Source organism: Schizosaccharomyces japonicus, assembly GCF_000149845.2.
Source record: "Schizosaccharomyces japonicus yFS275 unplaced genomic scaffold supercont5.1, whole genome shotgun sequence".
Lineage (NCBI taxonomy): Eukaryota > Fungi > Ascomycota > Schizosaccharomycetes > Schizosaccharomycetales > Schizosaccharomycetaceae > Schizosaccharomyces > Schizosaccharomyces japonicus.
Genome location: NW_011627860.1, coordinates 3016645 through 3027958, shown reverse-complemented (window position 1 = coordinate 3027958; position 11314 = coordinate 3016645). Strand labels below are relative to the sequence as shown.

The following is an 11314-nucleotide window of genomic DNA, read 5'->3' as shown; positions in this document are numbered from 1 at the left end:
ATCTTGATACAGAAAACTTAATGCCCAAATTTAAACAGTAATTCCTTCATTACAACCCTCACTAAGGTAACTAAAATCTCTTGGTCGTCCACCAATACCGTTGTCAGTTTGTATTTCGTCTGTTATAGTTTTTCGATTATCTCAATTTTCATTCTAACAGTTATAACCCTTTCTACCTCTAAAATTACTTTAAGTTTCATTACTTCGGCAATTACAAATGACCATTCTTTTAAATCACACAGCTTACTAACGAAATAATTGTTTTGGTATTTTTTCACCTGCTTGCCGCCTTCTACATTCCTCGAGACGGGCTTTGTATCTGGCCGTACTCAGCATAAAACAAGCTTTGAACATTATATATTGTCTGATCCCCGCATCAAGTCACTAAATACCTTCCATCTCGTTTTAGTTGGTTTTAAAAATGGACAATAACTCGAAGGATAATAATGTCTCGGCCAAAACTTTAGGTTATCCTTACAGTGTCTTTTGTGACAAAAAGGTAAATACAATAGTTGTATGTACTGCAATTACTAAACACATTTTAGGTTTTACTTGTAGGCGCCGGTGGAATTGGCTGTGAGTTATTAAAAAATTTGGTCATGTCTAACTTTGGGGAAATTCATCTTGTAAGTGACGGGTTGAGGAATTCTCTCTCACGAGCAAATTATTCTAATGCTTATGGACAGATTGATTTGGATACTATCGACCTTTCTAATCTGAACCGACAATTCTTATTCCGAAAACAACATATAAAGCAACCAAAAGCCATTGTCGCTGCGAAAACGGCACAAGCTTTCAATGAACATGTAAAGATACATCCTTATCATGCAAATATCAAGGACCCGGAATTTAGTGTTGCCTGGTTTCGCAATTTTGACATTGTATTTAATGCCCTTGACAACTTGGATGCCCGCCGTCACGTAAATCGCCAATGTCTCCTAGCTAACGTTCCACTCATTGAGAGTGGAACGACCGGCTTCCTGGGACAGGTTCAAGTAATTCATAATGGGCAAACTGAGTGCTACGACTGTAACCCAAAAGAGACACCGAAACAATATCCCGTTTGTACGATTCGAAGCACACCAAATCTTCCCATCCATTGCGTTGTTTGGGCAAAAAGCTACCTGTTTCCTAATTTGTTTGAAACTACGGCAGAGCTTGATACATCTATCGACACGTCTGCCTCAGATGCCGAACAGGTCAAAGAGATTGCTGAGCTTCAGCGAGAGACGGAAGAATTAAAACAGCTTCGAAACGCATTGACCAGTGAAGATGATGCATGCAGGCGTATTTTTGTTAAGGTCTTCTGCGATGATATTGAACGCCTTCGTTCTGTGCCCGATATGTGGACTCATAGAAAGGAGCCCACACCGTTAGACTTCGACGAACTAATTACGAAAATCGATTCAGACTCCAAACCGTGGGTACAAGACCGAAGGATTTGGTCTCTTGCTGATAATTTAGCTGTCTTCTATGATAGTTGCCAGCGACTACGCAAACGAGTATGGGATGAAGAACTCAAATCAAGAAAGGATATAGACTTTGACAAGGATGACAAAGACACGATGGATTTCGTGGCTTCAGCCGCCAACCTTCGTGCCCATGTTTTTGGTATCCCGACACTCTCCGAATTTGACATTAAACAAATGGCCGGTAACATCATTCCAGCGATTGCTACTACAAACGCAGTAGTTGCAGGTATTTGTGTTATTCAGGCTTTGAAAGTACTTACAAACGGGACTCGCGAATCTATGAATGTATGTAGGACGCAAAGTCCATTTCTTATCTTTTTTCGAACACTAACCTTGTAGATATACTTATCAAGACGCCCAGAACGAGTTTTTCATGGAGAAAGGGTTTGTCCACCGAATCCTTTTTGCCAAACGTGCAATTTCGTATCGTTTCAGCTGCCCGCCGATATAAGTCAACTTACGCTAGGTGAATTCATAAGCAAAGTCCTTCAAGAATATCTGCAATATTCCGATGAAATCAGTATTCTTCGTAATGACCTAATTTATGATCCAGATTTTGATGACAATGTTGACAAACCACTGTCAGAACTACTTGTTGACGCGCAGCCAGCCAACACTCTAACAGTTCTTGGAGAAGCAGAAGGTGATTCTGTAGAGACCCTGGAACGTGTTCCTCTTCTTGTGGAATTTGTGCCTTTAGATCAAGAGCATGACAGGTCAGTTAAGTTTGTACTGCCGGAGACACAAATTGAAATACCGAAGAAACAATCACCTGAAAAACAAGCTCAAGAAGCAGAGGAGATGAATGAGCTGAAGGAAGCCGTTAATCCCGAAGATAAAGAATTGATAGTTTTGGACGAGGAAACCATCATTATCGAGGATGAGCTGGGAGAATCTCTTGAAAATGGCGATGTCGTTTCCGCATCTAGACCATTGAAACGTTCAGTGACCGTTGAAGATGATATTACCGAGCTTCCAGCGGCCGGAACCGCTGTCAAAAAGGGCAAGCTCGATAATGCCTAATACACTTTCCAGTTCCTATACTCGCTATTGCAATAATCATGGAATTAAGGTTACATTACGGGTAGAGAAACTACAAAAACAATCATTTTCTGTCAAAGATTCAGTCTTACCGCCCAGATGAGCCTAGCGGGACATATCGTTCTCCATTTCTTGGATTTGAATGAAACAATTCCAATGCATCACGCACATGACGAAACCACAAAACTAACCATAAACACTACCGCACAGACGCAAACTAAAGGAGGACAAGTGTAGTGTTTGATATCTATATTTTTCTAAAAAAGTCTCAGTTACGGCGCCGTGAACGAGAACGCCATCTTATGTTATAACAACTCGGGTGATTAAAAACAGCAGGCACATCCCAAGACAGAGGGAAGAAATGGACCAGCTACTGAAGGTCACAGAACGGAACTTCATGAGCAGTACAGACACAATTACCCCAATTGAAAAGCCCATCAGTAACAATAAAAGCAAACAAAATCGCTACTAGAACTGTCTCGAGAAACTCAAACGTACCCGTCCTCCGGTACAGACGCTGTTCACCAGAATTGTATATAAATAACAAACAAAATAAAAGTCCACAAGTTCTAAAAGCTCATAATAGCAGAAACATTTCTCAAAAACAAGACTTCAGAGTATTAAATCTCTAAGAGCCCGAGGTTTAGTCAGAGAAGGTCTTGCCGGCCAAAACGTTGACCAACTCGTGCATGCTACGCCACCAGGCGTTCTTGGGACGACGCAACTCAATCTCGGCCTCGTTGTTTTCGACCTCCTCAACAGGGCTGAAGGAAACACCAGCACCGCGGATGCCAATAACAACAGCAGAGGAAGAGTCGGCACCAAGACCATTGTTACGAGCGCTCTCGAAGAAGCGAATAGCGCGCATAGCAAGACGAGCGGCACGAGCACGATCCATGGGGGAGGGGTTACCACCTTGTTGGACGTGACCAGGGACGGCAGTACGAGCAGAGAAGCGTTGGTGAGCCTCCTCACGGATGATGTTGGCAATAACCTCAGTGGTGTAGACAGAGGAAGCGGTCTCGTTGCGGAGGATAAGCTTACCGGCACGGTTGCGGCCAGCCTCCAAAGCGAAGGATTGCTTCAAGTGGTCAATGTCACGACGGAGCATGTCCAAGGAGATACCATCCTCAGGAGTGTAGATAGAAGAGGCACCAGTGATAAGACCACCGACAGTGGTGACATAGCCAGAGCGACCACCTTGGACTTCGCAAACGAAGACACGACGACGGCTAGCGCTAGCACTTTGCTTAATGGCATCGCAGTAAGTCATAACGGCGTTGAGGGAAGTGTCGCAACCCAAAGAGAACTCGGTGCCGGGGACGTTGTTGGAGATGGTGGCAGGGATGATAGCCATGGGGATTCTGAAGGCAGGGTAGTTAGCACGAGCTTGCTCAAGTTGAGACAAGGCAGTGAAAGCCTCGAAACCACCAACAATGAGCAAAGCATCGATTTGGTATTGCTGGAACTTGAAAGCAGTCAGACCCATGTCAAGATCGGGGGTATCACGGTTGGTACCGATCTCGCTACCACCGCGGATGCACCACTCATCGACATCGAGCCAAGAGAGCTCATGGATAGAGTCGTGGCGCAAGAAGCCGGAGAAACCGTTGTCAATGGCAAGAGGGGTATGACCACGGTTCAAGCAGTAACGAACGGCAGCACGAGTGGCAGCGTTCATACCACCAGCGGGAGCACCAACGTGGATGATGGCAACACGCATTCTTTGGTCCTTGGGGACGAAGTGGGTCTCGTCCTCAACAAGAGTAGTGCCAACCCAGGCGTCCAAGTAGTCAGCGAACTCAGGGTCACGGAGCTCCATAGCATGGGCAAACTTCTTGGCCTCAATGGCCTCAGCAACTTGGTGAGTCAACTTGACAGCCTCCATCAAAGGCTTGCGGTTGATCTTGTTACCGTTGATGGCAATCATAGGGGAAGGGGTTTCGGGGGTAGAAGCAAGAGCAGCATCAACGGCGTCAACACCTTGGAGGGTAGCAAGCATACGGTCGTAAGCGCAAGGAACACCACCACGTTGAACGTGACCAAGAGTGGTAACACGGGTGTCGAGGTGAAGACGGTCAACCAAAAGGTTCTTGATGTCCTCAGCGGAGATGGGCTTCAACTCAGAGTCGATAGCACCCTCGGCAACGATGATGATAGACTTTCTCTTGCCCAAACGACGGAAGGTTTGAAGGGCATTGCACATCTCGTCTTGCCACTTGCCAACCTCGGCGGGCTTTTCGGGGATGAAGACAAAGTCAGCACCAGTGGCCAAGGCAGCCAAAACAGCCAACCAACCACAGTGACGACCCATAACCTCGACGACGAAGGCACGGGAGTGAGAAATAGCGGTAGAGGAAATAGAGTCGACGGACTCGCAAATACGGTGAAGGGAGGAGAAGGCACCGATGGTGACATCGGTGGAAGACATATCATTGTCGATGGAACCGACCAAACCAACAATGGTGAGGTGACGGTACAAGTCGGCAGTCTCCTTGGTAATAGCTTGGGTGTCCTCCAACTCTTGAACCAAGGAAGGCCACTCAGAACGGAAGAGATCAGCACCAGTCAAGGAACCGTCACCACCGCAAACAATCAAAGAGTCAATACCGGCAGCAATAAGGTTCTTGGCAGCACGGAGACGACCAGCACGCTCACGGAAGGCCATGCAACGAGCAGTACCAATCAAGGTACCACCCTCGGCCAACCAGCCGCGGACGTCGCCCCATTGCATTTGACGGATCATGTCACCACCTTGAACAAGACCCTCGTAACCCTCGTAAATGGCGAAGGCGTCGCAGCCGCGGTGAATAGCGTAACGAACGACGGCGCGGACGACGGCGTTCATACCGGGAGAATCACCACCAGAAGTCATGACAGCAATCTTCTTTTTGATGCCGGCAGCCTTGGCGCTGGCAGTAGCAGCGGCTCTGTTGATGGCCTCGTGGGTAGCGGGGGTAGCAATACCAGAGACGACATCAGAACCGACAGGGGGCTTGATGCTAGAGTGAGCAAAGGGGTTCAAGCGCTTGGAGAAACCAACAAGGGAGTTGAGGGGGTCACGGACGTAGACCTCGGAGGGGTTCTTCTCGTTGGGGAGAGCTTGGTAGGCGATCTCAGCAGCATCAAGTTGCTTAGTGATGGCAGAAAGGTCGGCGCTGTAAAGAACAACGGCGGCCTTTTGGCCACGCCACTCGGTAGCGGTGCTCTCAGAAGGAGCCAAAGTGATCTCAGAGGGGACGAGACGAAGCTTCAAGGTGATGTTAGAAGCCTCGCCGGCGCCGGCACTGTAGAGCCAGTCCTCACGGACGCTGTCAGTGCAGACGTTGTCGTCAGATCTGTCAGAGACGCCGAAGTTGGCAACCTTCGTGAAACCCAACTTCGTGTAGAAGTCAAGGGTAGCGTCATAGGTCTCATCGTTGGGAGCAACGAGAGAAAAGCAAGAAATTCCGTGCACTTGTGATCCACTCATCTTCAGCTAATGCTTTTCGTTAAGGAATCCTTTATCGTTTAGACAGGCAGAAGAAGAGGGTTTTCAACGATGTGAAACAAGGATGGTGGTGGTTTGTTGGGTGTGGTGGTAGTTGGAAGAAAGTGTCTGTCGAAAGAAAGATGGTAGCGACGGGCATGACTTTTATTTCGTCGTTTTATCCGAAACCTGTCATGCACGATAAAATAAATACATAAATTGGTTTTATTACAACTACAGTAGTCGAACAAATGTATAAAACGTATATGTTTTTTCAGTAATGCTGTCCATTTTTGCCGGTTGGTTTTTTGATTTTGCGGATACTTCGGCAAAAAACAACAAAACCACATTCGATTTTCGCATTTCCGGAATGGATGGTAAGATTCCAATTTCTTTTAACGGAGTTTGAGCGTGCATTTGTCTCGCTAGACCGGTTTGGATGTCTATCGTATCTGGCCCAGTCGACAAAACGTCATTCATTCGCCATAGCATATGATTTCTCCGAGCGCATGATACAAACGAGCCAACCTTAGCTGAAGTATCGCCGAGTGTTGGAATGGAGAAATCAGCAATTGTGTCGCACACGATTTAGCTACAGAAAAACGAGTTTCGGGCTTTTATTCTTGTGTATGGATGGAGTTTTTTATCTGACTGGATTGATTTTTTTCTGTTCATGCAGGCTTGGTCTTTCGCAAACTGCGAATGACGTATATCGAAGCGCGCAATAAATGGTGGTATGGCAATTGGTTACTATGGAAAAAGTTGTTAGCAATCGCGGAATTTCGCTGAACTGGCTAATTCTAGTTCAAAAAAAGCTTAGAGTGCGTCGGGCCGCAATACCTGCGCTTTCGCGCTCTCACAAGAATTTACTCGCTCGATTGGCGTATTATTTGTCAGAGGGTTTGTTCCCCTCCCCGTATCAGTCTGGTCATGACACACACGGACCGAGCAAGTCGCCCTTTCCTGGTTGTTCCGGCCCGTGCAAGGGAGCTAAAAACAATGACTCGGCAAAAGATAAAGTCAGTGCACTGCCGATCCCGAAATGGTTCGGAGCCCCAAGGGCAAGACGAAGTGGTATTGGGAGTTTTGGTTTCGGTCGGCAGATGGTCCGCAGAAGCTGCATATGATGTAATATCACGGCAAATTCTGCGGTCAGCGAGAGACTAAGGTGCGCAAGTGATTTTAAAAACCGAGAGCAGGAAGAGCCAGTGAGGGCTGAGAGGAGAGAGGCATATTCGCCAAGAGGAGTGAGTGGGATGGAAACTGGGAGGAGATGAGGGAGAGTACGGAGAGAGTGCTGTTGTGAGCTGCTGCGAACTGCTAGTGGAGCACGGTTTCGAGGGAGGTGAGGAGGTGAGGGAGGAAGGGGAACGAAGACGGGATGAAACGAATGAAGGGTTCTTGTTACGAGGGAGCAAAGCTGAGGAATGAATGATTTTTCCTTTTTTTTTTTTTTTTTTTTTTTTTTTTTTGAGCAAGTGTGGATTTTAGGTGAACAGTGTTTCTGTGACTCTGAGCATAGCTGGCTAGGTAACTACTAGGAGGAATAAGAAAAGCATTTCATCACTTGGATATGAGCGTATTGTTCGACAAAAACAAGTTCATTAGCTAATTCGGTGTTATGAGTATTCTAGAGAAGAAGCTTGTTCATAAAATGATACCATTCGATTCAATAAAAAGGTTGAGATTAGTAAAGTTAAGGATGGACGAGATAGTCTAGGGTTTCAATGGAAATATTAACTTATTAATTATAATTACAAGAAAAGGGTTTAATCAATAATAGACATAAAAAAAATAAAAAAAAATAAATAAATAAATAAAAAAAATAAAATTAATCAAAAGTATTAAAAAAAATATAAAAAATATAAAAAATATACACATGTATATAGATATTACATATGTATTCATACAGACTCCAAAATCTCAGAAACCCACTAAATCCCAAAAAATAAAACTCTCACCTACTGTTACTCTTCAATGCCCAACTCTTTCTCCATACAAACAATTCACATTTCGCTTCCCTACTCCATTCCTGCCCTCCTCTCTTGTCTCCCCCCTGCAGTGCGCTACACCGCCGTATTTTCCACCACCACAACCACCTACACCAAGAAGTGCAACGAGGTACTGCGTATTCGGTTGAGAAGAAATCAAAAAGACGTGTCTATACCGGGTTCTCTGCTCTATCAGGTCACGGGTTCAGGGTCCACAATTCTTACGGGCTAGCTGCTTTTTTTTCGCAGATTTACTGCCAGGAGTTTGTCCTGTCTTTCGCTCATTTTCATTCCAACACACGTTGGTCTTTGCATTCGCTTCCGTTGTTCACTAGAATCGTTGTCAACTGTTGTCGTGGAGACGAGACGTTTTCGGCGTTCATTTGTCGCTAGAATGTTTACGAATACACCGGTAGGAGGAAGACGCGAGCGACAACAACATGCCGGTAATTTGCGGGGGCTTGCTGGTCAATCCTCTGCTCGTATACACCAAAATACTGCTGAACTAGCAAACCAGATCCATCGGGCCCGACCAGGCCGTCTGAATGCCATGCCTACTCGTATTTCTGTTCCCCAGTTGCGAGCGTTGGAACGCTCGCCTAGTCCAGAACACAGCTTTGGTTTGCACTACGATACGTCGTATCCAGAAGCGTCTGATGAAGAGGTTTTTGAACGCATAGTAAAACAATCACAGCACTCCTCAGACGAGGACCACTCCGATTCAGAATACTCATACTCTGACCCGGACAATCATCCGCGGAACAGAAAAGGGTCCCCATACTCAGACGTAAACGAGACCTCAGACGACGAGCATGCAAAAGAATTAAACTCCAAAAGGTATGCTAAACCCACACACACACACACACACTCTCTCTCTCTCTTTCTCTCCTTTTTCGATAGCTAACTAACCCATGCCAGTCCAAGAAAACGCAACAAAAGTTGGATCATGTCGCCATCCTTTTTTCTTGTCGTTTCCGTATTTATTATTATTATTTCTAGCGGCGTCGGTCTCTATCTCCAACACAGTCGAAGTGTGCTTCCATTCGCACTCTCGACCGATGCTTCTAGCGACATTCTTCAACGTCTAAGCAAGCTAGAGCTTGAAATGGAGAACGCTAGCGATATAGCAAAATACCTCTCACAATCAAAAGCAACCCTTGAAAAGGATCACAATCACCTTGCACAAAACTACGAGGTGTTAAAGGACAGAATAAACAATCTTTTTGCAATCTCCAAAGCACTAAATTCAAGTACTTTCAACATCACGGAACAAGGGATTGATCTTTCGCGTCGTCAAGAGCATTTGCAGGATGTCATGTCTACTATCCAAAAGAAAATCAGTTCTATCCAACAGTCCATCAGTCGTTCCGTCGGTACCGATCCAGAGTACCGGGAGAGCTTGACGGGAAGCATAGAACGTTTACAAAGCTTGGAAAAGCAGCAAGCCGAATTGTTTCAAACTGTCGCGAATTTGAAGCGCGAAGCACTGGAATTGTACTCGAGTGACAAAAATACAGTTAAAGGAGGAGACGACGGTGCTTCTGCCGTTTCATATAACGACGGACAACTCACTGTCCATCCCGAGTTTCTCGCGTTGTTGTCCAAGTATATTTCTGCACAGGTGGAAGAGATGAGAAAGAGCAGCTGGCAGGAGCTGCTTGAAGATAGTGAAAAAATCGTGGAAGATATTGCAAAGTCTACGCTAGACAAATCGTTTTTGAAGCGTGATGAAGTCAGCCAACTTGTCGCTCAACAAGTACAGAGCGCCATAGAGCAAGTGGAAAATCAATGCTTGTTGCACGAGTATGGTTTTGAGGACGACGAGGCTCTACGAACGAAACTAGAAAGCTTTACACGGTCCATCGTGCAGCAAATGACGCTTGACACTCTTGCTAGACCAAATTTTGCGTTGCTGTCAACCGGTGCAAGAGTCATCCGTCATTTGACAACGCCCAATTATCAAAAACGTCCCAGCTCACTATTTCCACGTCTCATGTCCTACCTAGTGGACGACAATATCATTGAGGGAAATAGACCAGAAACGGCCCTGCAAAGTAATAACGAGGTGGGGATGTGCTGGAGCTTTGCTGGTACCTTTGGCCAACTCGGAGTTTCCCTATCCCAACCTATATACATTAATGCTGTTTCCATTCACCATGTTCATCCCAGCATTGCGTTGGACATCTCAAGCGCTCCACGGGAAATGGAGCTTTGGGGACAAAGATATCATTTCAAAAAGGATAGGGGCTACGAGCTCCTGACAACGTTCGAGTATCAGCCCGGCGACAATTTTATCCAGACATATCCTATATCGACAGATACGTCAAAACCTCCTTTTAAAAACGTTGTTCTAAAGATCAAGAGCAACTGGATGAACAACGAATTCACTTGCTTATACCAACTTCGAGTGCATGGCGATATCCCTCCGTAATTTTACATATTACATTCTCAATATTTCCATTAAAAAAAAAGCTGGCGGAACATCCCAAGTGTGTCTTTACATGCCCATCACTTTGTGGATGCTACGCTGTAAAACAGGGATTTTCGGACATTATTGGCTTCGTATGCCTCTGGCAACTCGAGAATGTGACGAATAAAATCCGGTGGATGAAGACCGTATCTTTCCGCTCGGTGCCATCTTTCAAGCCTCGTCATTCCTAAATACGGTCCATATTTAGCTGTCATATCGAACTTATGCAGCACCAACTCAACTTTGGACATTCCTTCTGCATGAACCGGAGGATTATGGTTCACAGAAGACTCCCATTCTTCGTTTACTTTACGCTGTAGCTCAGGCAACTGACTAACTCTCTCTTCCAGAGTAAGCTGTTCCTTCTTTTCTGTATTTTTTTGTTGTTTATCTCGGAAAGGTTTCGGTTTTTGTCCTCCTGAACGAACTACTCGAGGAAATTGATCTTGTATATTCTCTCTACGTCTCATCTAATCGTTTCCTTAATTCGTTTTGCAATTTGTGTGTAGATTGTGTGATATATCAAGTTGATTATGTGAAAAGTTATAATCAATTTCTGAATGTGCGTCAGTCTGACACATATATACACTTCATTGATTCGAGTACGAAGGGTTGGTGATGACCGTTTCTGGGAATGTATAACAGATTGAAAGACAGTATATCGTTTTTATTTATATCAGGAACGTCTTTAGTAAACCATCAACTCCGCAATAGTACATGAAATAGAACTATTTAACAACAATATATTCTTGTCTACTCTATACTGCTATGGAGTACAGTTCCAGCTTGCTGCTCATTTTGGTGTTGAGTTTGGCCCTGCTACCATCGCTACTCACAACCAAGTCCTGCTCACCGTCCAAAAGTCAACAAC

At 45.3% G+C, this 11314-nt stretch overlaps 4 protein-coding genes across 4 annotated transcripts; 2 read left to right on the top strand and 2 right to left on the bottom strand.

Moving 5' to 3' along the window:
* The first annotated feature begins 2 nt into the window (after positions 1 to 2).
* Positions 3 to 3130, top strand: SJAG_00604 (SUMO E1-like activator enzyme Fub2). Its single transcript, XM_002171844.2, has 4 exons — positions 3 to 499; positions 546 to 626; positions 687 to 1757; positions 1812 to 3130. The coding sequence occupies exons 1-4, from the start codon at positions 422 to 424 to the stop codon at positions 2493 to 2495; spliced, it is 1914 nt and encodes a 637-aa protein (XP_002171880.1). The 5' UTR covers positions 3 to 421; the 3' UTR covers positions 2496 to 3130.
* SJAG_00605 (6-phosphofructokinase) lies at positions 2769 to 6125 on the bottom strand. The gene has a single exon (XM_002171845.2). The coding sequence runs from the start codon at positions 5983 to 5985 to the stop codon at positions 3157 to 3159; it is 2829 nt and encodes a 942-aa protein (XP_002171881.1). The 5' UTR covers positions 5986 to 6125; the 3' UTR covers positions 2769 to 3156.
* A 2242-nt stretch (positions 6126 to 8367) lies between these two features.
* SJAG_05196 (spindle pole body protein Sad1) lies at positions 8368 to 10404 on the top strand (the record flags this gene model as incomplete). The annotated part of the gene is made up of 2 exons (XM_002171846.2): positions 8368 to 8810; positions 8892 to 10404. The coding sequence occupies 2 exons, from the start codon at positions 8368 to 8370 to the stop codon at positions 10402 to 10404; spliced, it is 1956 nt and encodes a 651-aa protein (XP_002171882.2).
* A 77-nt stretch (positions 10405 to 10481) lies between these two features.
* On the bottom strand, positions 10482 to 10913 carry SJAG_05197 (DNA polymerase delta subunit Cdm1; the record flags this gene model as incomplete). Its single annotated transcript, XM_002171847.1, has 1 exon — positions 10482 to 10913. The coding sequence occupies one exon, from the start codon at positions 10911 to 10913 to the stop codon at positions 10482 to 10484; it is 432 nt and encodes a 143-aa protein (XP_002171883.1).
* Between the last annotated feature and the right edge of the window lie 401 nt (positions 10914 to 11314).

Coding starts and splice junctions, on each gene's coding strand:
- SJAG_00604 (XM_002171844.2), top strand. CDS start 422: ATGGACAATAACTCGAAGGATAATAATGTCTCGGCCAAAACTTTAGGT. Junction 627..686: donor ACTTTGGGGAAATTCATCTT/GTAAGTGACGGG, acceptor GCTTATGGACAG/ATTGATTTGGATACTATCGA. Junction 1,758..1,811: donor GGACTCGCGAATCTATGAAT/GTATGTAGGACG, acceptor CTAACCTTGTAG/ATATACTTATCAAGACGCCC.
- SJAG_00605 (XM_002171845.2), bottom strand. CDS start 5,985: ATGAGTGGATCACAAGTGCACGGAATTTCTTGCTTTTCTCTCGTTGCT.